The sequence below is a fragment of the Coffea eugenioides genome, chromosome 3, assembly GCF_003713205.1.
Source record: "Coffea eugenioides isolate CCC68of chromosome 3, Ceug_1.0, whole genome shotgun sequence".
Taxonomy (NCBI): domain Eukaryota; kingdom Viridiplantae; phylum Streptophyta; class Magnoliopsida; order Gentianales; family Rubiaceae; genus Coffea; species Coffea eugenioides.
This window is the reverse complement of record NC_040037.1, coordinates 4,330,476-4,353,769: the sequence shown is the minus strand read 5'-3', so window position 1 is coordinate 4,353,769 and position 23,294 is coordinate 4,330,476. Positions and strand designations below refer to the sequence as shown.

The following is a 23,294-nucleotide window of genomic DNA, read 5'->3' as shown; positions in this document are numbered from 1 at the left end:
TTGCATTTTTAGTATATGACATGAGCTAACTTTCGTTTTAATTGTTATTTTTTAAAATTTTTATACGTATAGTATTGTAAGAACAGCCGTTTTAATTGTTATTTTTTAAAGTTTTTATACGTATAGTATTGTGTTTATGAGAAACGTAAAAATTTTTGAATAAAAATAACAACTCGAACAAAATGTTTTAAGAGGGATTCATTTAACGAGCGTTTCTTGTTTAGAGTTTTTAAGAGAAATTTCAATTGGACTTCAAGCGTCAGAGAAAGGCAGAGCAAATTTTCAGTCCTATTGACGGGACTTGTATTTGGTTAATGCTCCATATTACAAGGGCAAACAAAGTATACCACGATTTCAAGATAAAAATTGATTAGTTAAAAACAGATCTTGAACAGACAAGTCATTTACGGAAATGAAACTTTTTGCACAACAGAACACCAACTGCGAATGATCCCATCTGCCTTCTATGATTGGGAAGAAGAAGGAGAAGACTATCAATGGTTAAGACAAAGCTTTCAAAATCTTTAAGTACTGCATAATCATCAACCAGCTTCTCATACCTGTGAGCAAGCAAATAGCAGATCAAATTAGCCAGAACCAGCACGTGGAGCATATCAAAGAGTATTCTTAAAGATAATTGAAAAGAATTCTGACGTCTTGTATTAGCAGATGATCAAAACCAGAATGTCCAAAAATTACACACACATACACATTGCTAATCATTAGTACACCACGTATGCATCAGGCAACAAATAGCGACTCGGTCAGCCCAGTGCCACTTGAGAATGCATGTACTACAATGGCAAAACACAATACCATACTGAGTAAACTGATGAGTTGCAGAGCTAGCATGTCTTACCTGCTGTTTTTTCTTCTTAGGTCTCCTCTTCCTTCGAGGCTTTCGAGCATCAGAGTTGCAACTTATGTTATCACTGTTGCCAGTTTGTGGATCTGACAATCCTCGCTTTCTGTACCCTATGCTATTTGACGTATTGCTAGATGTGGACATTTCGGGCTTTCTTAAAGTTGGTTTTGATTTCCTACTCGAAGACCCTCCAAATCTTCTGTCATTTGATGACCCAGAAAATGATTTCTTTGATGGCCTAGGTGGAGGCATCAAAGCACGAGCAGAAATCTGTCTCTGAATCAGTACGATAACAAAGATAGTTACCACCTTGACATTCCTAGCATCTAAAAGTAAAAGCAAAGCTCTATTAAAACCTGATTCCTTTCATCACTAGACATGCCAGATGCTGCTATCCCAGAGGCACTAGAAGCTTGTTCCCTGAAGAGCAATATTTTGACATTAAGAGGGTACCTAGGATAAGTCTGCTAATAATTCACCATTCCAAAGTGACCAATGTGTGGACAGCATATGAGCGTTGGGAGAGCGAGCGTGCAACAAAAAAATATTTGAGGGCTCATATAGAGGGTATGCAGAGCATTTCTATATTTTCATATATCTTCTGTCTATTTACACTCGTATGCTGAGGGGAAAAAATTTTCAGACTGAAACAAAGGGAATCTTACATTGAAGCCTAAAACAAGTTCCAAGTAGTAAGCAGTAGTGCAGTAACCATTTGTGCGGAATATAATGGTATATACAGTTACTCCTAAATTATCAGCACCTAGCTTGACAAAACTCCTGGAATCATATTGTACTTCTCAACTTCACACACATTACGCAGGCAAAAATATTTCATCCATGTGATAATAGTTCATCCAAAAATTTTGCAAACTTTTAAAAAAATTGGCATACTGTAGCCACTGGATATCAGATGCACATGGAGCATTATTCATGGCCGAATCAAGCAATTTAGCTTTCCAAGGTTTCATGTTAATTAATGATGCTTTAAACTGTTTCTATAGTAACAATCCCAAAACTTATGCAGCATCTAAAAGGAGGTTACAGTTGTAATTTTCTGTGCAGGGTCCACATTATGCTTATGATCAAAATGAAAAATTTTGAAACCACATCCACCATAGATATGTAAAGAGTACCTGTTACTTTTATCTGTCCATTCATCATCTGCATCAGCATCATCACTTGAGCTTCCAGACAAAAAGAAATCATCCTCACTTGGATCTAGAAGCCCATCGTCCTCACTACCTGTCTCTGTTTGACCATGTTCAAGTTAAGAAGATCAATTGCAGTTTCCCACCTCTTCCCCCCCCCCCCCCCCCCCCAACAAAAAAAATCAAAACCCAAAAAAAAAACCCCAATGCCACACACGCATACAGAGAGAAAAAAAGGTGTAATACCTGAAAAATAGAGGGTTTTACAAGAATATGCATCTATCAGGATCAATATCTCAAATTGTATTCCACAAATCATAGAATTATATAACATCATTGAATTAGTGGTTAATAGGATAAATTCAACTACCATTCTATCTATTTATGAACTATTCCAGGAGATTACACACCACATAAAATTTAAATCCTCAATCCTTGGTAATACAACAAACTTCCCATGGGTACTGTTAGGTCCATATAAGACAGAACATGATATGGATCAGACTACTTTTCTCTAGTTTTCAATGATTTCCAAATTCAAAATTTCAAAGATTGAAGTTTTCAAGTTTCTTTCTACTTTTCCCCAAACAAGGGAGGAGAAAAGCCAAAACTTCACAAAGGAACATCATGAGCCAGTGGAATGAACTACAAATAGGAGTAGAAAAGACTACCTTCCAAATCCTTGCCACTTGCTGCCGCCGCAATTAGATTGTCCTTTATCACTTTACGTAGTCTATTTCTTTTTTCAACAATTTCCTCATCTTCCCCTCCCATAAACAGAGGTACATAATTCTCAGTCTTGGGAAAGAACTGCAGTTTAAATCAACACAAAAAATAGAGATCAAATTCCTTGATTAGGAAAAGAAAAGAGCTAAATCTTGACACTCAAAATTCTAATTCCAACTAATGCCCAGCCAGTCAGATTTTTCATCAACAAAGATTGGGTAATCCATGATTCTCACCCACCCAAGTGGTTGTTAGATTTAACAAATTAGTCATAAGCCACCATAAAAGCCAAAGATCCGATTGAAAAATTTACACATAGTAAACCTAATTCAGGCACATGATAGAAAATATCTTACTGCTCATTCAAAGCTCTGTCAACTACATACATTGATATAGAGAATCCATCCAACAAAAGACGAAAAAAATATTAAGCCTTTTAATAGTTCTTCTTATATACCCTTTTGAGACATGGATATGGAATCACAAGTTTAAAAAAGAAGTTTGACAATAAGCTTAATGCAAAGAGATTACAAATGCATAATAAAGGTTGGTCATTATGCTTTGACCTTAAAAATCACATTGCTAATAATCTTGGAATCCATAGAAATTGCAAGCAATACCAACACTTACACGGACATATTCAAGATCTTCTTTCAATTTAGAAAGTTGCTTAGCAAGCTCCGCTTCCTGGGGTTGACCAGACAAACCGCGCTGCTGCTTTTCCAATCGCCTTACCCTCCTCTCGATCTTTCTTCTCTCTACGTGCGCATATTCGAGGTTCCAAAGTCAATCATCGAAGTTACAAAAGTTCATAAGACTTGAAAGAAGTATCAAGCTGAATAATGGAAGGCACTTTTTACCAAAAAACTTGATCTTCCTGTTGCGGAGGAATATTTTACGTTCCACAGCCAGACGATTGAGATTCTCTTGTTGTTTCTTGAGTCCATCCAACTTCTTTTCTTGGGCTTCTTTAACTTCTGGTGGGAGATCCTGAACATATCAGTGGAAATGATATCCTTCTCATCAAGCAGCAAGAACTATGTAGCATTAATCTACAAATCAAACCCCTAAATTGAAAAGAGGAGGAGGCAGAAGCATGGCCAATGAAGAAAATGATGGAAAAGGCACCAAATGATGCCAGAATAACATCTTCATGCGTAGTAGTTCTGTTATGCTACAAAATGATCTGTAAGGAATAATAGAGAAACCCCACCTAATTAAGCTACATATCCAAGATGTAGCTAATGCAGCATTCTACAAGTGCACTCTATGATCACCATGTCAGTAATGAACAGAAATTTTTGAAATTGTGGAAGGCAGACTCGAGGAAAAAATGCTACAGCATTGCCTAGGCTAATATACATTGAAGCCTTATATGCCCCCATGTGCACAACACAAGACCAATATGTGTCTTTGCAAAATGCAAGAAAAGAAAACAAATTCTCGAAAAAAACAACCAAGGGCCCGAGTATACAAAATGATGCTAGGGGATTTTATCAGTGCTATTAAGAATGTTAGATTTTCAGCAGTGCTAGCATCTCAAATGTCGAACAAACTTTACAATTTCCACAAATTAGCCACATTTACTTATCCTATCCTTTTGATGGAAAAAGGTAAACCGGCAGAAGTTTTATGCTACTACAAATTTGAAAACTCATACAACAGCTAAGTCTTTGGCAGTAGCTCCATATAGAGCAATAACCTAAGTGTACTTTTCCTCGCAATAACCTAAGGGTACTTTTCCTCACTATGGCAATGGTAGGAGTATATAAACCCCATCATTATTTTCTCTGCTTTTTTACCTTTTTCAAAACCACGAGTAAGCTAAAAAGCCAAAGTTCAAACTTCATTACATTTCTGCTGATCTCTATAATGAACACAAGCAGCAGAATAGTGAACTTCAATCAGAAAGGCACTTCTAAAGACCACAACTACACATTTCTTCAAGAATTTCATAAATAGAACAATAAGCCAAGCTGCCACACTATCAAGAATCCAATACCCCTTCTCTTCCTCCCTAAATAAACTTTTTTCTTTTCACATTTTCAAATAAAACCCACAAAAACGACAGCTAGAAAATCAGAAGGGAAAAAAAAGACGGTTTTATATTCCATCAGCAAGCAATTAACCAATAATTCATAACAATTGCCATACATGAGTCCGCGTTTCTTAGTGTATGTGAGAGAAGAGAGAAAGTGAGTACTTTGCGGAGCATGCGTTCAATGGAACGAACTTGGTTTTTGAGGGAGACGGATTTAGGTTTCGTTTTCTTATCGACGGCGAGGGACTTTGGTCGGCGGCGGCCGGCTTGTTGCTGCCGCTGGGCTACTCGGCGCTTGCCGTAGCCTCCGTGCGCCATTCCTCTTCTTCGCCGAAGCTAAAAAATTTACTATAGTGGTGGGAGATGAACTAGTAATAAGTAGTAATACTAATTACGGGAAATTGATTTTTTTTTTTTGGCTCGCAAATTATATTTCCATTTCCAATTTTTTTAAAAAAATATTGATGGGTGGCCAAAAAAATTTTAAATTTATAAAGGAACATTCCTAAAAAATCATGTAGTAATAAAATTTTTAAAAATATTAGACAGACAAGGTCTTATTAGTCCACGAGTGACCTCACTTGATTTAGTTCATCTATGGCTCGTCGGATTTATATTTTCAATTAACTTATATTTCCATTAAAATTGAATCAAATGTAATAAGAATTAAGCGAAATAAATCAATGGTTTGCATTAACTTGTATATCCATCAAAACTGTACTAAATGTAATAAGAATTACGCGAAGTGAATCAAATTAGACGGAACTCAACTTATGAAACCGATCGAGTTAGGGTCTCGAAATAATAACAAAAGGAATCGCACTACAATATATATGTATATATCTTGCTAAAGTGTTTCCCTTTTATTCTTTTCTTCTAGCATAAAATTATATTTAACGAATTTTAACCTTGCTAGTTGGTTGAATGAAAATAATAATCGGAACCTTACTGAACAACGTAATCAAATGATTTTATTAGTACATGGAAAACATAAACACACGCATGACAATCAAATACATAAAATTATTGTTCACGGCAAAACAAGAAGCAAAAAAGCTAGAAATTTGAAGTTTTAAACGAGAATATTAAGCATAGGCTTCTGGATTTTGGAGGAGGAAGGCTTCCACAGCCTTGTACATGCCAGAAGCCTTCTCTTTTCCAGCCATGACCTCTTCTTCGTTGACCACGTAATCTCCTTTGGGATAGTACTTGCTAGTCATCTTGGAGATGGTACCACCATTCGCTGTTGGCTCAAACTTAACCTCGTAAGTTATTTTCTCGAGCTTGTCAGATAAAGCATCTCCTTCAATCAGAGTGTAGCTATATGTATACGTCTCTTCATTGAGCTCATCAATGTGATATTTCAAGAAACTCAGAGTCTTACCTGCATCCCAAAAGAGAAAAAAAATTGACAATAGAGAAGCTTTTTTTTTCCCGTCTTTTTATGAAGAGGATCAGTAATGTACTCAAGTGCTTAATAAAAATTGAGAACAGAAAAGATATCTTGCATTAATGTAGTAAATCTTACTGAGGATGGCCATTTCGGCTCGGATGACCCGAGGCCTCACCCAGTAGTGCCTCTTCAAGTGGCAGCTCGGCCCGCTATCCCTTGATGGTAGCCGAGGTGGTGTATAACTGCCAGACGAGCTCAAGATATAATCAATGTTACCTGACACGTCTGATCCCTGACATCTGAATGGACAACTGCTCTGATACGCCGCCTGAGTCTGACGAAAACGTCCCATCATGTCCCTTCCTAGTGATCAGTCAAATCCATTGGATGCGCTGACGATCTCATATCTCTGGGGACCTGTGCAGGCATTCCCTCTCTCCAATCCGTTCTCTATAAATACCCAACGCCTCTACTAAAGAGGGGGATGACCAATTTCTGGTAACACTACCTACTCTCACCTCATAAAACTATTCTAGTACTCCCGAACTGACTCAAGCTTCGGAGTTACACCGGGGGATTCAGCCCCTCTTGTAACCTTTGCAGGTGACTACGCCGCAGTGACTCATCCGAGATAGGAACTTCCCTCAATCCGGAGGACTCATCTCAGCTGGTCGAAAATCACCTCCTCACTTACCATCGCCAAGGTTGATTTGCTTGATGCTTCCAGAACCTCCATTGCCTCGGAGGATTTCAATGCTCTTGAAAGCTTGGGGCAAGAGCTTGGGGAACAAGTTGTGAGAGTCAAGAACTGAGGCCTTGAATAGCCTTGCTGGTGGAATGGTGTAAGTGTATTCATGGCTGAAAGTGGTTGCAGCCATGATCTTTCAGATTACTTAGCTTTACTAGTTCTGCCACTTGGGCAAATGTAACGAGGTGGTTTCGAGCTGATGATGTTGTGGATCAAATGCATCTATTTATAGATAGTCACAAAAGGAGTTCTTCATGGCCAATGTGTATTCCTATAATTGTCCTCTTCTGAATGAACATAAGTCAGTCCAAGTATGATATCAAGTTATCAGATTTTCATACTCTCTCAAAATCCCCCGATATGAACCATATGAGTGTCTTCTTGTTGGTTTCTTATTGTGTTTGGGCTTATTGCTTCATATTGTAACCACAACAGACAGGATTTAGAATCTATGCTAGACGGTCAGTTGGCGACTGTGCTAATCTTGCCAAATGGCAGCATCTTCATTCTTCAATGGGCAAAATTGTGTAGAGAACAATTGTATAGGCTGCAACTAATCTTTGATTAAACTAGCTGGTTTATGCAAAATTGTGAAAATAACAAGTAAAATATCAACATTTCTGTGCGCATTTGGTATGATTTAGCCTGTAAATCTGCTTAAACTAAAATGTTTGGAGTAATGGGCAATGTGCCACTTCTTAATAGGCCTATATACAAAAGACACCGTGCAGAGTATGGTACGTACAAAGAAACTGCATGCAATTTGAAAGAACAAAATCCTTTAGCTTTGCCCTATAAATACTATATTACTGTGTCCTTGAGTTCCACCAAAGCAAACAAACAGGTGATCGCCTTATACTGAATCAGGGTTTTTACATTCTTTAGAAAAAAACAGAATGGGTGTCATTACTTTCTCCGAGGAATACACTTACTCTATCCCTCCAGCAAGGCTGTTCAAGGCCTCGGTTCTTGACTCTCACTACCTGTTTCCCAAGCTCTTGCCACAAGCTTTCAAAAGCATTGAAATTCTCCAAGGCAATGGAGGAACTGGAAGCATCAAGCAAATCAACCTTGCAGAAGGCAAGAGCCAATTCTAGCTTATTCTGTTCTAATTTAACTTGTTCAAGATTTCACATTATATTTAGTTGCATGTGAGAGATCTTATCATAGAAATGACGGTATTACTCGTAGAAAACACAAGTTGATAGTCCTCAGGAACACGTTGCTTTTCAAATTTTACATATTAAAATGTGAGCATTCATACATTCTAATGATCTGCAGCAATTTTATGCAAGTCATCATTGTTGTGACATAAATATGTTGAATTCCCATTCAATCATCCCTCTAGTTCGTGTATGTTTTTTCACATCTTTAAGTTTCCTTTCCATGGACATGCATTGCAGGAAAGAATGTCAGTTATTTAAAGTATAAGATTGATGAGCTTAATGAGGAGACATACACCTACAATTACACATTGATTGAAGGTGATGCCTTGTCTGCAAATCTTGAGAAAATCAGTTACGAAGTGAAATTTGAAACATCACCCAGTGGCGGTACAGTTGCCAAGATGACAAACACGTACTGCACGGTGGGAGATTTTGCAATTAAAGAGGAGGAAGTTAAGGCTGGCAAAGAGAAGGCCTTAGGAATGTACAAGGCAGTGGAGGCCTACCTGGTCCAAAATCCTGATGTCTATGCTTAGCAGTACAAGTCCAGAAAACTTCAGAAAAATGGCACTAGGTTTCAAATTGTTCAGATTGTCCTGCTTATCTGAGTTATGTTGATCAGCTTAGGATTAAGAACTCCATCAACTAATAATGTCCCTTGCTCTCTTGAACATTCTGTCAAACTTAATTGTATGCATCTCTTGTACCACTATGTCATGTTTCCGGATTTATGTATTTGTCCCTCCTACTACATCAATAATATTTACTTTGTTTCTACTACGTTTTCTTGATAACTAAAATAAGCACTTTTTCTTCCACTTGCTTCCCATCAGCACCATATAATCATGCATTTACCATGGGACGGGTTGTGGGGAAGGGGGCGAAGGAGATTTAAGACAGGCAGAAGGTGAAACTGATGAGAATCCAAGATCGTACAAAAGGTGAGGGAGTGCTCACCTTTGAGACTAGTTTGTTCCTCTGAGACTGGAAAGTAGCCAGAATGAACTTGCACTAGAACAATGTATATGTAACACCAATAATAATGAATTAAAGACAAATATCAATTTAACAAGCCTTCCATGAGGCAGCCAATAAATAACAGTAACAATTACATGCAAATTGAGCCAGAGGCAGCCAATGGTTAAGGATGAGAATGTACCATGGCCAGCATTACAACTATCCTTAGAAAAAATATTGTCTTACGTGTAGCCTTTTTTGCATGGATCCTGACAAAAACTGTGTAACATTCAAAATTTGCAAGTAATGTTAGCAATGATGCCCCAGCTCATAGAATCAGAAAAAGGAGCAAGCGGAACTTTTTCAGTGATTTTCCCTTTTATGACAAAGCAATAGGTTGTTCTCCTTCCATTTCAGATATCACAATTAGATGATCAATCAATTGAAGAGATAACGGTTCTGACTTGGGAACTGGGTTGATAACCTGCAGTAAAGAATGTATTAGCATGAGCCTGAAAGTGTTTTTTTCCATTTGGACAAACAAATCAGACAGTATACCTTCTTGTTGTTTTTCATGTAGCCAATGGCAACTTCTCCCCGCAAGTTGGCTCTTTCAGCAAGCTCCGCAAATGAGGGGTTCTCCCCCCTTTGCATGTAGAGACTAATATCCTAAAAAATAAAAAGCATGTCAAGAAACTTAGTGTTCGATTCCGGGATATAGAATAAGAAAAACTAGTTTCATCACTCAGAAGCTCTCAATAGAGTCAAAGTCCTAGATTTAAGGGGTATGGTGACAACCACCACCAGCTGCTCTCTCAACGAGGTATTAGATTTGATTCTAGTTAGTGCAAGAACAACACCACCAAGCTCAATCTAGAATTGGCTATATCGACTACAAGACGAATGAATAATTTAGTGTTTTGTGCAGAATTATATGCTTTCTTACGACTTTATCATGGCTCATCCCTAAAACAACAACTTAGAGCATTTCATAAATGTAAATGTTTCTATTGCAAGAGTTACCTTGACGTATATTTCATCTCCCTCAGCATTCAGAATATCCTTCCCAAACCTCATTCAATTCATTGTTTTCTGCCATGCCATTTCCAAAGAATCTTATGACCATGAGTAGATATATTGTTGAGAAACATTCTCTTTTTTCTTCAAAGTCCAACTAAGTTAAGAACATTCTTTGAGCAACAGACAGAACTGATAACCTTGAGCTGTTACAAGGCTCATTACTTCTTCCGCTGCAATATAAGTGAGGGATGGCTTGATTCTTGTAATCTGTGAGCTCAGGAGATTTAGTTTCGCCAAACTATAAAGACAATTCTTTATGTTGACAATTTGCATATATTTTTGCTCTAACCAGCAACACAAGGAAAATACCTGTTTCCCCAATTTTGAGTCAACAATTTCTGCAACTAGGTTATGTACCTAATAGTTATGCAGCAATTAGACAATTGCAGTATCTGAAGCAGACGACATAGCTCAGTGCTATAATAGAACACAAAAAATTAAACATGATGAGAAATGATAAGAGGATGCTCTTCTTTTAATCCTTCACAAATAGTAAAACTATGTGGAGGATATGCAATCTCATTTTATCCCTTAGGCAGCTCCCAATAAAATTTACCTGACCCTTCTCATTCTATTTTCTGAAAAGGGGCTGCTACTTAAATTAGTATAAGATGATTACTAAATGTATTTCAGCCCCGTTCTTGATGGATGATACACATCCGCAGGCAAAGTTAGCTGTTCTCTGTTGACTCTAAGAATATCTTCCTTTTTCCTCATTCAGAAAATAGGTGCGTGGGTTTCCCAACATTGCAAAGACACACAGAGAGAAGAACAGGGACATTAAAGTTCCATGTGGCTTATATAATCTTAATATAACTTTTCATCCAAGCCATTAAGTGACAGACCAAAGATTCCCTCCCCCATCTATCCCCCCCCCCCCCCCCCCCCCCAAAACAAAAAAAAAAGAAAAGAAAGGTGAGCATTCTTGTTTTATAAGCACTTTTTATTGTCCCAATTCCCAAGAGTAAAACAACTGCTAGAGGTGCAGATACAAATAAAGCAATCTAGTAGCCATATTTGCAATCACCATCAAGACAAAGATATTGATTTAAGTTCCTAATGCACATTGAATGAACAAAAGAATACAAAGGCTAGTAGCATCACATGTATGGAACTATGTTATGTGTTGGTTGTTCACGAATCATTTCGAGTTGCATCTTTGTTTTTTCTGAATCATTGAGTACTCATAAAGTAGATATCTATACCATAGTAATTCTGACAAATTCAATCTCAACTGACAGCAAATTTTCCATAAGTTCCTGGAGATGAATAAATGGTTGTATAACCATGTTTTATAGGATTTCTATGCAAGAAAGATTTAGTCTCATAGAGGGCAACGATGTTTACGAGAAGAGCTACGTGACAGAACTTACATTTACTCCAAACTTGTTGCAGATAGTTTCAGCAAGAAGGAGAGAATATGCAGAATGCTTGTCTGCCTTGGCTGGCTCTGAACCGAGAGGAAAAAGTTTTTGTAATACCATCTCAATCTTCAACCAAATGAATATCACAAGCCATTACCTCCAAGTAGCCACTCTCTATCTGATATTACAACAATGGAAAAGGGAATATCTTCATCTTTCTTAAAAGATTTCCAAATGTTTGTGATGGTATCCTTTAGAGTGTCATAGTCCATTGGGTTTCCAATCTGCCACATTAAGAATCTACATTTAATGCCTTAAAAAAAAGGAACAGACAAGATCCAACTGAAGGCAAGAATTCAGTTTCCTCTAACTGGTACTCAAGACAAAAAGGTCTAAACATAAGACTGAGAGATACCCTGTGAGAGACTCGGACATGTTTTAGTTTCCCTTGGCCGGCAAGTTTGCTAGCCTTATTTCTGTCATCCAGTGGCACATCTGACAAGACTTCCTACAGATAGGTAAACAAAGATGATAAATAAAAGCATAGAATTGAAAAACTTACCAAGTCTAAATTCAGAGGCATTGCGTTAGTGCTTTCTGAAGTGATATTTAGTGACCTACCATGCCTTGTGACCAAGACAAGTTTCCAAGGAGATAAATGCCAAAGGTAATGGGAAAACAATAGTTGCCATTCGGCTAAAAATTGACGAGTTGCTTATAACAACTGAGAAAAGGTCATTTAGCTGATGATAAGCAATAAAAGAGTAAGGGGACAAGTTAGCAGAAAATTTTGGAACAAATTTCTTTATCATACCATCCTGTATTGCTATAACATGGTATTATAACACATGAAATACTTGGACAAGATAACTGAAAAGAAGCAGGACATCTCATCAAACAGAAAAGGCAGTCATCATGCTGTTGCAAATGATTTTGGGGATTGAAAAATTTCTCAACAAAAGAATCTCATAATTCCACCTGAACTATTTCTCGATGCTGAAGTTTTTTATTATTTATGTAACAGTTTGTATTTAGAACATTAGAAACTTCTTTAGAGAGCTACGTACTCTTTATTTTAAAATAATAGGTAAATTTTGCTAACTTAAACATCATATATTCCACATTTACACAGTGTCACTATAAAACCTAAAAATGAAGAGGAAAAATATTTCGCAGACACTACTGCTAAGGTTAACCCAGTCTGTTACAACAAAGAAGGCACTTTCCTAAATGTTGTGATTGAGAATCAACAGCTAACTGCAAATAGCATATATGACACCTTCCTGCTAAAGAACAGCAACACATACCAATACGCTTCCAGGGCCTAGATAGTTGTCATATTCTTTAATCATTTCCACTACATCAGGGCGCCATCCAAGCATTAATATGCATTCTTTGGGTCCTAGCGACCAGTCAGATGCCTGCAGTAATAAGTTTAAAGAATAATTCAGACAAAAAGACTCAACATGTGTAACATCACCAATATTTTTCTCGGGATGGAATACCTTTGACCCTGATTTTGATCGTTTTGCTATCTTCTCAAGCCTTGCTTTTGTAATCTCAAAGGCCTGACTAAGGGACCTACCATCCTTCTTATGAGTTTCAGGATCTGGGAGGGTGTTATCATCTTCATCAAGACCACTTGATATTGCAAGTCGAGGTTTTTTCTTCCCATGAATAGGTGAAATAAACAAAACCTGCAAATGTATAACATAGAATTTTGGAGGGCAAAGATGCTTATAAATTCGAACATCCCATCAAAAACTAACATAAAAATCAAGCTAATAAGTCAAACACCTCAAAACTTGCAAACAAACTCTGTTCCCTCTGCAGCTATGAAGTCAGGGTTTAATAATGTGTAGAGAAATAACTGATTACTGCGTGATGAAAAAATTGATTTTCAGCACATGGGTACTACAGAGGCTAGGCAGCTGCTTTCTTACTGCTCTGCTTGATAGATACTACGGAATATTTGTGTCACCTCAAGGATCACAATACAGTCAGCAGTTTGTGGTGATCAAGTCTCTATAAGTTTTGTGAAAGAAGGAAAAGTTGTAAGTGTAAATTATTGCAGTCAACATGACAAGGGCCAATACCACAACTTTTGGTCCTGTAATATGCCAGAGCCTGATTGTATTTAAGAAGTACAAATATTTATTCTTGACTGCTAAAAATACGTTACATGTAAATAATTGATGTCAACATTGTTTCATTATTATCCTTTGATAAGCCAAAGTTGGTTCTATTTCACAAGGCACAAGATCAACTTTTGACTTCAAATATGAAATGACCTTATGGAAGATATGCCTTCTAATGCTTCTTTGAACAAGGATAATTTTATGATTGCAGAGAATGTATTGCAAAAAGAATTTATATTGTGTACAATCTTCACATACTTTATCATTTTGTAGTAGAACTTCATCATCGTTTGGGTGGAAATGTATCTTCCCATTTCGATAAATACCACAGACAACAGCCTGAGGGACAATGATAAACAAATCAAGTAAATCCAAGAAGCCATAAGAAAACAAAGAAAAAAAACTGCACAAAATCAGTAGAAGGGTTGACCTCCTGGAATCCACATCTTAATTGCCTATACTTTAGTCCCACTAGATCTGGTAAACAGTGAAGGTTAAACACATTTTCTGCAAAAGGTACACAAGCAATTAAAATTCAGCAAGACTCTGTTCATAATGTTGGGGGATGAAAATCATGAATATGGTTGACAAAAATCGATGAAACACAGAATACATTGGACAAAATGTGATTGCAGCAGTTTAAGAAACAACTTTAAGTTGCCAAGAAAGTGAAAATTCTATCGTGCAATGGTCAGTCGATGACAAGCTTTGATGAAAAGAATTACAAAAAGACAATCAAACGGAAGCCATCCATGAAACATAAAGGGTGTTCAAACTTTTGCAACATGTATCAAGAGATATTCATCCATTATACAAAATATACAGTTGAAACAGATTCCCTTGCATCTAAAAAATAGTCATACCTCACAGGTGTAGAGTGGCAAGGGCAAGAGATTTATTATTTTGCACTCGAATCAATTGATAAGTAGCAGTACAAAATTATATGGGGACTCAAACTGATTTTGGGATACAACAAAAAGATATGGCACAGTAGCAGCATGCAGACTTTTAGGCTCCATCTATGACTACCAGTCTATAAGCCAAATGACAAAATTTCGATCACGCATAAATTACATGTCAACCACACCAGATGTGCTGGAAATATCATGCCTTGACAAAACACTCAAGGGAATTAACATTTAATGAGAAGTTGTACGGTACTTCGGTAATTAAGAAGGTGTCTGTATATCTTAATGAGTCCTTTCTGCCGAGAGCACTGAACAAATAATTTGGATGCAACATTTTCTACAGGCTCCACTTTCAATCCTGAGATTGATTTCAAAAGTTCACACGTGTTGGAACTTGAAACCTGCATTTCATTGAAGCAAAAGAATTAGCTCTAACACTTCAAATGATAAATCTTTGAAGGAACACATCAGAACTGACCCCCTAGCATCATACCTCAACTATTGTGGGAACAGAGGCCATTTCTTGAAGGGGTTGAAGTGCAAGTACAGAAAGAAATGCATCTGTATCAACTTCATATCTAGTAAAATGAAATGGAGACATCAATAAAGATATTTTTTTACCCAGGAAAAACTAAATGTGGTGACAAAATCTTAATTCTTGTTTAAGTCACATAATCCATGGTGGTACAGAGATAGATTAGTATGAAAAATAAGTACCAACAAATAGATAGTGACTAGTAACAGTTTGTCTGCGGACTAATGTCCACTATTTGGTTATTAAAGAGTTCCACCCATTTCAAAAGCCAAATACTAATTGCCTCTTTGGTTAATATGTTAAAATGACCAAGCTTTGATGAATCTGAATTCAAACTCAGTTATCGTTGGCCTTACAGTCAAGTAAAGCAAGTAGCTGTATATTACTTCAGACAAAGTAATAGATAAATTTTAATTCATTTACAGATTAATCATTACAAATCAGAATGACTAGCTGCTAAATATCCAATCAAATGACAAACAAAATTACCAAAAAAAAAGGTTAGAGGGAAAAGGAGTTGTTTCAGTAATTATACTCATCTGATGGACATCACTTTTTACCTATCGCCCTTTGTTGGCAATATGATGATGGCCCGTGCTTTGTTGGCTGCAGCTCTTTCAAATGATTTTGTCAAACTTAGACTGCAACTGCACCATCAGAAGTTACCAGTTGTTAGAATTGTAAGTAGGCAATGGGTCTATAGGCTATTCCAAAACACTTGTGTATTTAAAGAGAATAACGTGCTAAATGATAAAATACTTCCATCTATCTATTCCTCCTCTTTTACACTTCAGATAAGCAAATTTTAGCTACCTATAAGCAAACTCCCTTCCTTTTCCATAGAAGTACAACACTTGAATAATGACAGCTCTGACGGCCATGAACAACCTTTCTCTGGGATGCCAAGATTGTCATATGCATGCAAGTTAGTCTAAAAAATAATTTGATAGATACCTCTTTGATAGGACATCTATGTGATTGAGATCTTTGGCAATGTTATCAGCTATTTTATCTATTTGCTTCCTTGGGAGATCAGATAAAAGAAGAATTCTCTGCCTCCTATACACATACACCAAAATGAATTATAATGCAGCACTACATCAAATATAGAGAAGACCATATAAAGGAGCATTACCTGGCATTTGCAGTACCTAAGCGAACAGCAAACTCATGGTATTTGTTTAGTTGCTTTAGTATAAAGGTGAGATGACTATTAATGCCGCATATAATTATATGATCAGTCTCTAAAACTTGCATTTGTGCCCCCTCTCTTAATGTTTGCATCTTACCCTGTCCAAAGGGTAGTCAGAAAGATGCCATTTGGAAATTAACTTTAGGAAACTTGAAATTGTTACAACAGCTTACCCTAAATTGCTCTGTCATTGTGCTTAATAAGCGAGAATAGAACAGTATGCCCCAAATAGCGAGAACAAAGCCGATGATACGTTCTATTCGTGTTCTTTGCTGCAGTTAAAGCAAAAATCATATTATGACAATAACCACTGATACCTCATGGCATAGTTACAGCCTCTCAAATCAAATGAACCAAAAGAATTCACACTTTAAGATGTGTTGATGATGAACAAAGGCATGCCCAGGCCTCCCAAAAGCATTCCTCAAGAGATTGTTTGCTGCCCCTGTATATCTCCACAAGACATGTCTGTATTAGCAAAAGAACATGGGAAATCAAAATTGGGAGAGGGAATGATTCTACTACCCTACATGAGGTACTCATTCAGCAAAAAATATATTGTCAAGAATATTCAAAACAAATTTCAGATGGTAGAGAATACAATGGCAAATAATAGACCAACTCAGAACCATATATTTAGGTTTTCCAACACAGCATCCTTAATACAAGAAGTTTAAAGTACTTGAAACCAGTCCAGGTAAAAAGATACCATTAACATAACTGGAACAACAAACAAATCGGATGAAAAATCGACTCAATCACAAACAAGAACCTGAAACTTATAGGATGGCAAATATCAGGGCCACTTTAACAAAGTAGGGTCCTCTAGCTAGAGTAATTCAAGCAAGCTCCAAATACAGCTTGAGTTTAATTCTTCTGGAACTGAGTCTAGTCTCATATTATCTTAATCATATTGACCTTTTCTGCAGTTCTTGAACTCTAATTAACTGATTGACTAAATCTGCAGAATTTTCTACAACTTATATTCAAGCCTGGGTAATTTTTAAGAAGATCTAGCATAAGATTGGACACGTCAAGATGGAAGGAATTTTATTGGACATGGTTTTCCTACAAAAAGTTGTGGGGAACTATAAATAATTCATAATTAGTGATAGATGAATAATACAGTTGTTTTCTACTAGAACACTTCAAAAGAAAAAAAAAATCAGAGCTCTTTAAACTCAATTTAGATAAACAATCAATTTTCAATGTTACTACATCCTCATCAAAAAGAAGTAAGTACAAGGATGCTTAGCACAGTTGATGGAATTGATTTGAACCTTCAAAATTATAATATGAAACAATAATTGAGCAATTGTAACAAAATGACAGATAGGACATAGAAATCAAGCACATCTGACTGGGTGGCTTATCCAGAAAAGATACAGAATGAATATGGTACTCTACCTTGAGTTATAGAAGAGCAAACCACCAATGATGACAAATGAGATGCAAGATATAAGGAGCACGACGAAAAATCTGCATAACAGCAAAATTCCCAGTATCATGTAAAATGAAAAGATCAGTGAAACTAAAATGGATAAACAGCAACCTTCAGAATTCATCAGATAAAAAACGCTTGAACTGGCAAAATGACTTCATCAGATAAAAGGCATGAATTGGAATTTCATAGTTTCACAGGAATTGGAATTGGCATTAATTTCACAGTGAAACTAAAATGGATAAACAGCAACCTTCAGAATTCATCAGATAAAAAAAGCTTGAACTGGCAAAATGACTTCATCAGATAAAAGGCATAAATTGGAATTTCATAGTTTTTTTGCAGGTAATTCAACCCCTTTCATGATTATGCACAGTTTAGAAACCATTCCCAGCTTATTAACTTCTTTAGGAGTAAACTTAAACAGACTTTTGCATTGAGCTAACATGCATGTGCTCAAACATATTAACAATACTTAAACACCCAGAAGGGAACTGGAAATCTTTCATTAGGCCATACATGGTATGCTACAAAATAAATTGACTGTAACCAGGTAAATAGCCATAAGCAGGAAAACATATTTGGCTTCAAATTAAGCCAAAGGCCAACGATCTACTTTCTGGAGGAAAATAAGATATGTAGCTCATCCATTTTCCTAAAATTAATTAGCAGAACTCCCATGATCCTCTAAGCCAACATATACGAGATATTTGAGTGAAGTTCAAAGGAGGTGAGTGTAGAACTTACGTCGCAACATTTCTCTCAAGTTGCATGTTGAATAAATATATCAACCTTGACAAATTCCATTTGATATCTCGAAATGGAGGCAAAGAAACGTCCAATTGAAGAGGAGTTGGTTTACTCATGGAATTTGACATACAAGCAAAAGGTGAACTCTTAACCGGATATGTACAAATCATATAGAAGAATAACTGTTGTATCGCATTCAGCTTTACACTGTTGGACAAGAACTCTACCAGTCTAGCTAGGGAAAAAGATGTCATGAATGCTAAAATAAGCTTAGCATGTTTACCCTGCACAAGCTGTAGCAAGAACCATCATCAGTTACATGATAGAATGTAGATCAACCAGTTAGCACTACTTATCTTCCTTATGGTGAAGCAGCTTAAGAAGGAGTGTAATACAAGTAGAGCTGCGACCAGATGCATTCTTTTTCAAACTATTCACATAATAGACTCATTATTAGGTTTGACTTCAATCTAAAAGTGAACAATCCAGTATCAATTAAGTTATATCTATTGATCCCTGAGGGCACAAGGCAAGTTTAATTTCTTTATATCTTCATGCAAAAGTCTGAGAATTGAAACTCTAAACTGAAAAACCAGCAATTAGACCAGGATTTTCATTCTGTACAAATTTCAGAAGTATTAGCTTCCTTTTTCAATTTTATAAACAAGGAAACAGGGGTTCAGAAAGAACTTAATGAAACAAGTCCTAGAAATAGATTTTAACAAATGGACACAAGGCTAGGAGAAAGTTGGAGACTTTAAGGCCAGCAAATATAGTAACACATTCAACTCAAGCATAAAGATTAAGGCTTAACTGAATTCATGTTTAAATTCAAGACAGTCAGAATCTCCTGATCATCAGATTCTACTTGACTCAATTCAATTGCAGCCCTAAGGCCAGCTATAACCAGGTATCCCCAGACTGCAAACTTTTACATCTGAACAAGATAGCACATCAAGCGATGCATGACTTTCACCACCAAAGAACTATGCCTAAAGGCAATTACACAGTTTAAGATGCAAGAGCTTCAGATATTCCACTGTTTATACAGATTGTATGAATTAGATTACTATCCTGTACTTATTTCTTCCATTCAATGCATTCTTTCATCATTTTATGATTCTGCTAGGTTCAGAATCTGTCATATTAAGCTTCCAGTTATTTATCCAGCATAAAATAGCTGCATTTTGCCAGAGTTTATAACACAAAAATGCAAAGATTTCTGCTTTTTAGCTTTAGCTTCCATGAGATCTCGTAGCATATAAGATTTGTCTCCTCTTAACAAATTGTGAGAAGCAAGGGAAGAAGGTAGGGATGGCAAGGATGAAGGAAATATCAGCAATTAAAAATCTCAGCACGCTGCATTACATTTCTGCAAATGATCCTTTTCTGCTAAGGCTTAATATACTTTATCAATATGCTATGAAAGTACAGATGATTCCTCTGTAGCTAAGTCTTCATTCTTATCTCCTCATAGAGGCATTTATCTTTTAACCTCGGTCTTTCATTTTGGATTATGGATATAATGATATCCCTTGCTCTTCCACTAAGCATGTTTCTATTGTCTCTTTATGTCCACATCCTTTCTTTTCCTAAGCTTCCCCCAGTCTAAAGAACAAATGTTATGCCTGCAATGAAATCTGGGTAGCCAGAAACCCTCTGATGAGCAAGTACTGACTAAGCGATTTGAATGGAAGTACCTGAAAGACAAAAAGATTGTGTTTTGACAGTTTTAAAGCTCTAGGAAACCGCGGAACATGCACCTGAAAAATACTTTGGATTTCCGTCTTTGAGAATCTATCACTAACTTTATTCAAATCAGTTATATTTACTGAAGGATCCAACTCCCTATGTTTCATATGGCAACTGATCTTCCATTTCCCTAGCAACAAATAACAACAATCGTCAGTAAAGAGAAAACGACTGATCAAAATTACTCAGATCAAGAACAATAGCAATTGCAAAGCATTCATTCAATGAAGGCATGGAAGTTGTAAACTGTAAACCCCTGCGTAATCTTCTACACAATTACATAGACAGTGTCTGTCATACAAAAAAAGAATGTCACAGACAATGGCCACGTGGTCACAAAAAACCCAATCAAGATTACAAATTAGAGGAATTTTCCAGCACACAAGCATGAACAAATCTGGAAAACCAGGTGCTACGTATGTTCTGGTATAACTATTGTCTAGATAGTAAGTAAAAAGTAAGAGTAAATCTTTCCTACACTGACGGTGTATACACTATCATTGTTGGATTCATTACATGTGTACAAAAGTTGAATTTCAAATTCAAATTTTGCATAGTTGTTATTTATCCAATATTGACAGTGTATACACTGTCAGTGTAGGAAAGATTAATCCAAAAAGTAATGCACACATCCATCGTTGAAAATCCACAACTAACATGCAAAACTCACCGTCTTCACTTAATAGCAAGTAACCTGGGCAAAAAGCTGAAGGAAGGTTGCACCTGCAGGAGTATGGCATTGAGTTTCATAAATATTATTACCCCCAAAAGAAAGCTAATGATTTCCAAAATCAAAATATAATACATGCACTTAACAAAGAAACTTTTCCTCTGTCTGGAATCAGTGACACAGAAACACTACACTCTTTTAAGACCACAGATTAAGAAGTTCCTTCATCTTATTAGTTTAAGCACATTTTGTCCATTAGCCTCAACCAAAAATTAATGCTCCAGATATCAGCACACTAGAGTAAAGAACAGATGTTATATAAAAACGCAAGAAATTTAACTGATGGATGCAAATTCACCAGCTGCAACATAATTAAGACAAATTTACGAACAGCTAAGAATCCCACAAAATTGCAATTACAACAGAGTATCTTTTGTTGCTTTTCATTAATTCCGCATACAAAAGGATGTCTGCAACTAAATCTCACTTCTTTTCATCTTCTTTTTGTCTTCTCTCTAGTCTAGCTATAGTGGTGCTATGCTTTGTGCAGTGCAAGAGGCTTAGAGTAGAGCCCCAATAGCACCTCAATAACACAATGAATTTCTCAAGTATCTGAAAGAAAAACAAAACTCAATGAAAATGTCTGGCAATGTCATTGCTGTCAAATAAAGATTGCATTCTCTATACTATACAGTTGAATTGTCATCTTTTTTCCAGGATATTTTGGAGGACAATACAAGACTTCTGTCAAGTAGATTGAGTTCCATTGAAATGTCAAATAAAACAGTAATGGAGGTGAAAAAACCACCTTATGAGATGAATGAAGAAAAAAGGAAAAAAAATTAATCTATATCTTTTATTCAGAGAGTTACTAGAATTCTAAAAGCAATAACTTTGCTCCACATTGTGCCTTCCTCAGGAATTCTTATCATTAGTCATTCTTGGCTTTTTCAGCTGCCTACTCAGGCAATTGATCATTAGTGATGACTTCACAGTATTTTTAGCCATTGCCCAAAACCCCAGCAAATAAGCTGCCATTCGTCTAGAAAGTTCAAAAACGTTGCGGAAAATTACTATCATACCATTTCATCAAGCAAACCAAACTCATGATCCAAATGCCAGATGAAAAGTTCAAACAAGTTGATAGCATTAAACATTCATATGAACTCAAAACACGACAATTACATGGGACGGAAGAGTACAAAAAACAAGAACAGAAGAAAAACATTACATGTACTATCTTGCATAAAAAAAATTTAAAAGAATCTTTATCTGGTATTCAACATAAACAAGACTTCAACTTTATATGTTTCCATTAGATACAGCACAAATGTACTTGATCAAACAAATGCATGCATTCAATCATAACCAGAAAAAATTTCTTACTAATAAAATATAGAACAATCTGAAGAATCAGAATTCAATCCAAATGGCTCACCTCCTTAATCGAGAAATCTTGGTCAATCTTCGCTTTGGTGTTAAAAAACATGGCCCTGGGCTATACAAGGGAAGGTGCAGCATCCCTTTTGCTTATTTCTCTCGACAGAATTTGTTTCTGAATAAAATGAACTAAGAGGAGGACTGAGGCAGTTTTCTGGAATTTGTAGTCGCTGACTCAGAGACAGTTTACTGTTTCATTTTTGTGATGTAAAGTGAAAGAACCCAGAAAGTGTTCTGCCTTTTATTACATGAAAAAAGATTACAAGTCCTAGAAGATTACAATTGACTGATCTCCAAACATGAAAAGAAAAAAGAGTCTTTTTTGTCTTACGGTGAAAAGAAAAGGGTTTACCTCATTTTATTTGATGTTAGCATTGATGCACCACCGACAAGGATTAAAAAAAGTAGTGATTAGATGTGAATCATGAGAGAGTTTTGATAAAATTTTTAATTTTTTGCTTGTATTTTTTTTTTGAGCATGGATTTTATGGACAAATAAGGAGCTTGTATAATGACATAGAGATTGATGGGTTGAAATTGATCTATTTGAATTTTGCGGGCTTAAAATTAGTTTTTTTGAGAAAAATTAAAGGGACACTAAGGATCCACGTCATATACACGTATTGGATTATTGTAGATAATACCTTTTTTGTTATTTGAGATACAACGATAAATATACAATTTGAACCTATAGCGTAGAAGGTAAGGACAAGCAAATTATCCGCTAACTCGAAACCCGTCATGTTCGATCTGATCCAAAATTTAAGATATTCAATTTGTGATCCGATCAAAAGAGAAGTCGAATACTCAATAGGATGTGGGACGGGTTAGGATTAAATAATTAAAAACCCACAGGTACACGATCCACTCCATATATATATATATATATATACATACATTTTTTTATTTTTTATTTTTATATGCATACTATAGAGTAATATTTTTAAAACTAAATAAGCACTTTCATTGAATAAATT

The 23,294-nt window shown here is 36.2% G+C and overlaps 4 protein-coding genes across 4 annotated transcripts; 1 reads left to right on the top strand and 3 right to left on the bottom strand.

Moving 5' to 3' along the window:
* Positions 1-324: 324 nt before the first annotated feature.
* LOC113765305 (rRNA-processing protein EFG1) lies at positions 325-5,110 on the bottom strand. The gene is made up of 8 exons (XM_027309434.1): positions 4,946-5,110; positions 3,603-3,732; positions 3,373-3,500; positions 2,688-2,826; positions 2,002-2,116; positions 1,222-1,285; positions 860-1,141; positions 325-560 (listed from the first exon to the last, which is right to left on the bottom strand). Exons 1-8 carry the CDS (start codon positions 5,099-5,101, stop codon positions 555-557), a joined length of 1,020 nt encoding a protein of 339 aa, XP_027165235.1. The 5' UTR covers positions 5,102-5,110; the 3' UTR covers positions 325-554.
* A 622-nt stretch (positions 5,111-5,732) lies between these two features.
* LOC113764987 (major allergen Pru ar 1-like) lies at positions 5,733-8,162 on the bottom strand. The gene is made up of 2 exons (XM_027309035.1): positions 6,871-8,162; positions 5,733-6,167 (listed from the first exon to the last, which is right to left on the bottom strand). Exons 1-2 carry the CDS (start codon positions 7,052-7,054, stop codon positions 5,869-5,871), a joined length of 483 nt encoding a protein of 160 aa, XP_027164836.1. The 5' UTR covers positions 7,055-8,162; the 3' UTR covers positions 5,733-5,868.
* On the top strand, positions 7,604-8,626 carry LOC113765041 (major allergen Pru av 1-like). The gene is made up of 3 exons (XM_027309092.1): positions 7,604-7,661; positions 7,810-8,004; positions 8,328-8,626. Exons 1-3 carry the CDS (start codon positions 7,604-7,606, stop codon positions 8,624-8,626), a joined length of 552 nt encoding a protein of 183 aa, XP_027164893.1.
* A 492-nt stretch (positions 8,627-9,118) lies between these two features.
* LOC113764986 (putative ion channel POLLUX-like 2) lies at positions 9,119-22,661 on the bottom strand. Its single transcript, XM_027309034.1, is given in 25 exon segments — positions 9,119-9,531; positions 9,606-9,716; positions 10,071-10,112; positions 10,114-10,145; positions 10,265-10,334; positions 10,437-10,484; positions 11,501-11,577; positions 11,649-11,775; positions 11,907-11,999; positions 12,799-12,912; positions 12,997-13,188; positions 13,888-13,968; positions 14,060-14,136; positions 14,791-14,938; positions 15,031-15,115; positions 15,633-15,719; positions 16,027-16,131; positions 16,208-16,362; positions 16,438-16,536; positions 16,634-16,709; positions 17,672-17,743; positions 18,453-18,748; positions 20,156-20,337; positions 20,878-20,930; positions 22,316-22,661. Coding segments are annotated over 25 exon segments (2,610 nt in total). The 5' UTR covers positions 22,399-22,661; the 3' UTR covers positions 9,119-9,426.
* Between the last annotated feature and the right edge of the window lie 633 nt (positions 22,662-23,294).

Bases quoted from the DNA above. Each gene is read 5' to 3' on its own strand.
- LOC113765305 (XM_027309434.1), bottom strand. From the start codon at position 5,101: ATGGCGCACGGAGGCTACGGCAAGCGCCGAGTAGCCCAGCGGCAGCAA. The intron at 1,286-2,001 runs GTACTCTTTACA...ATTGCTCTTCAG, and splicing joins TGGACAGATAAAAGTAACAG to GGAACAAGCTTCTAGTGCCT. The intron at 1,142-1,221 runs GTTTTAATAGAG...GTACTGATTCAG, and splicing joins CTAGTGATGAAAGGAATCAG to AGACAGATTTCTGCTCGTGC.
- LOC113765041 (XM_027309092.1), top strand. From the start codon at position 7,604: ATGGGCAATGTGCCACTTCTTAATAGGCCTATATACAAAAGACACCGT. The intron at 7,662-7,809 runs GTACGTACAAAG...TACATTCTTTAG, and splicing joins AAGACACCGTGCAGAGTATG to AAAAAAACAGAATGGGTGTC. The intron at 8,005-8,327 runs GCAAGAGCCAAT...CATGCATTGCAG, and splicing joins GCAAATCAACCTTGCAGAAG to GAAAGAATGTCAGTTATTTA.
- LOC113764987 (XM_027309035.1), bottom strand. From the start codon at position 7,054: ATGGCTGCAACCACTTTCAGCCATGAATACACTTACACCATTCCACCA. The intron at 6,168-6,870 runs GTAAGTGAGGAG...TTTGGGATGCAG, and splicing joins GCAAATCAACCTTGGCGATG to GTAAGACTCTGAGTTTCTTG.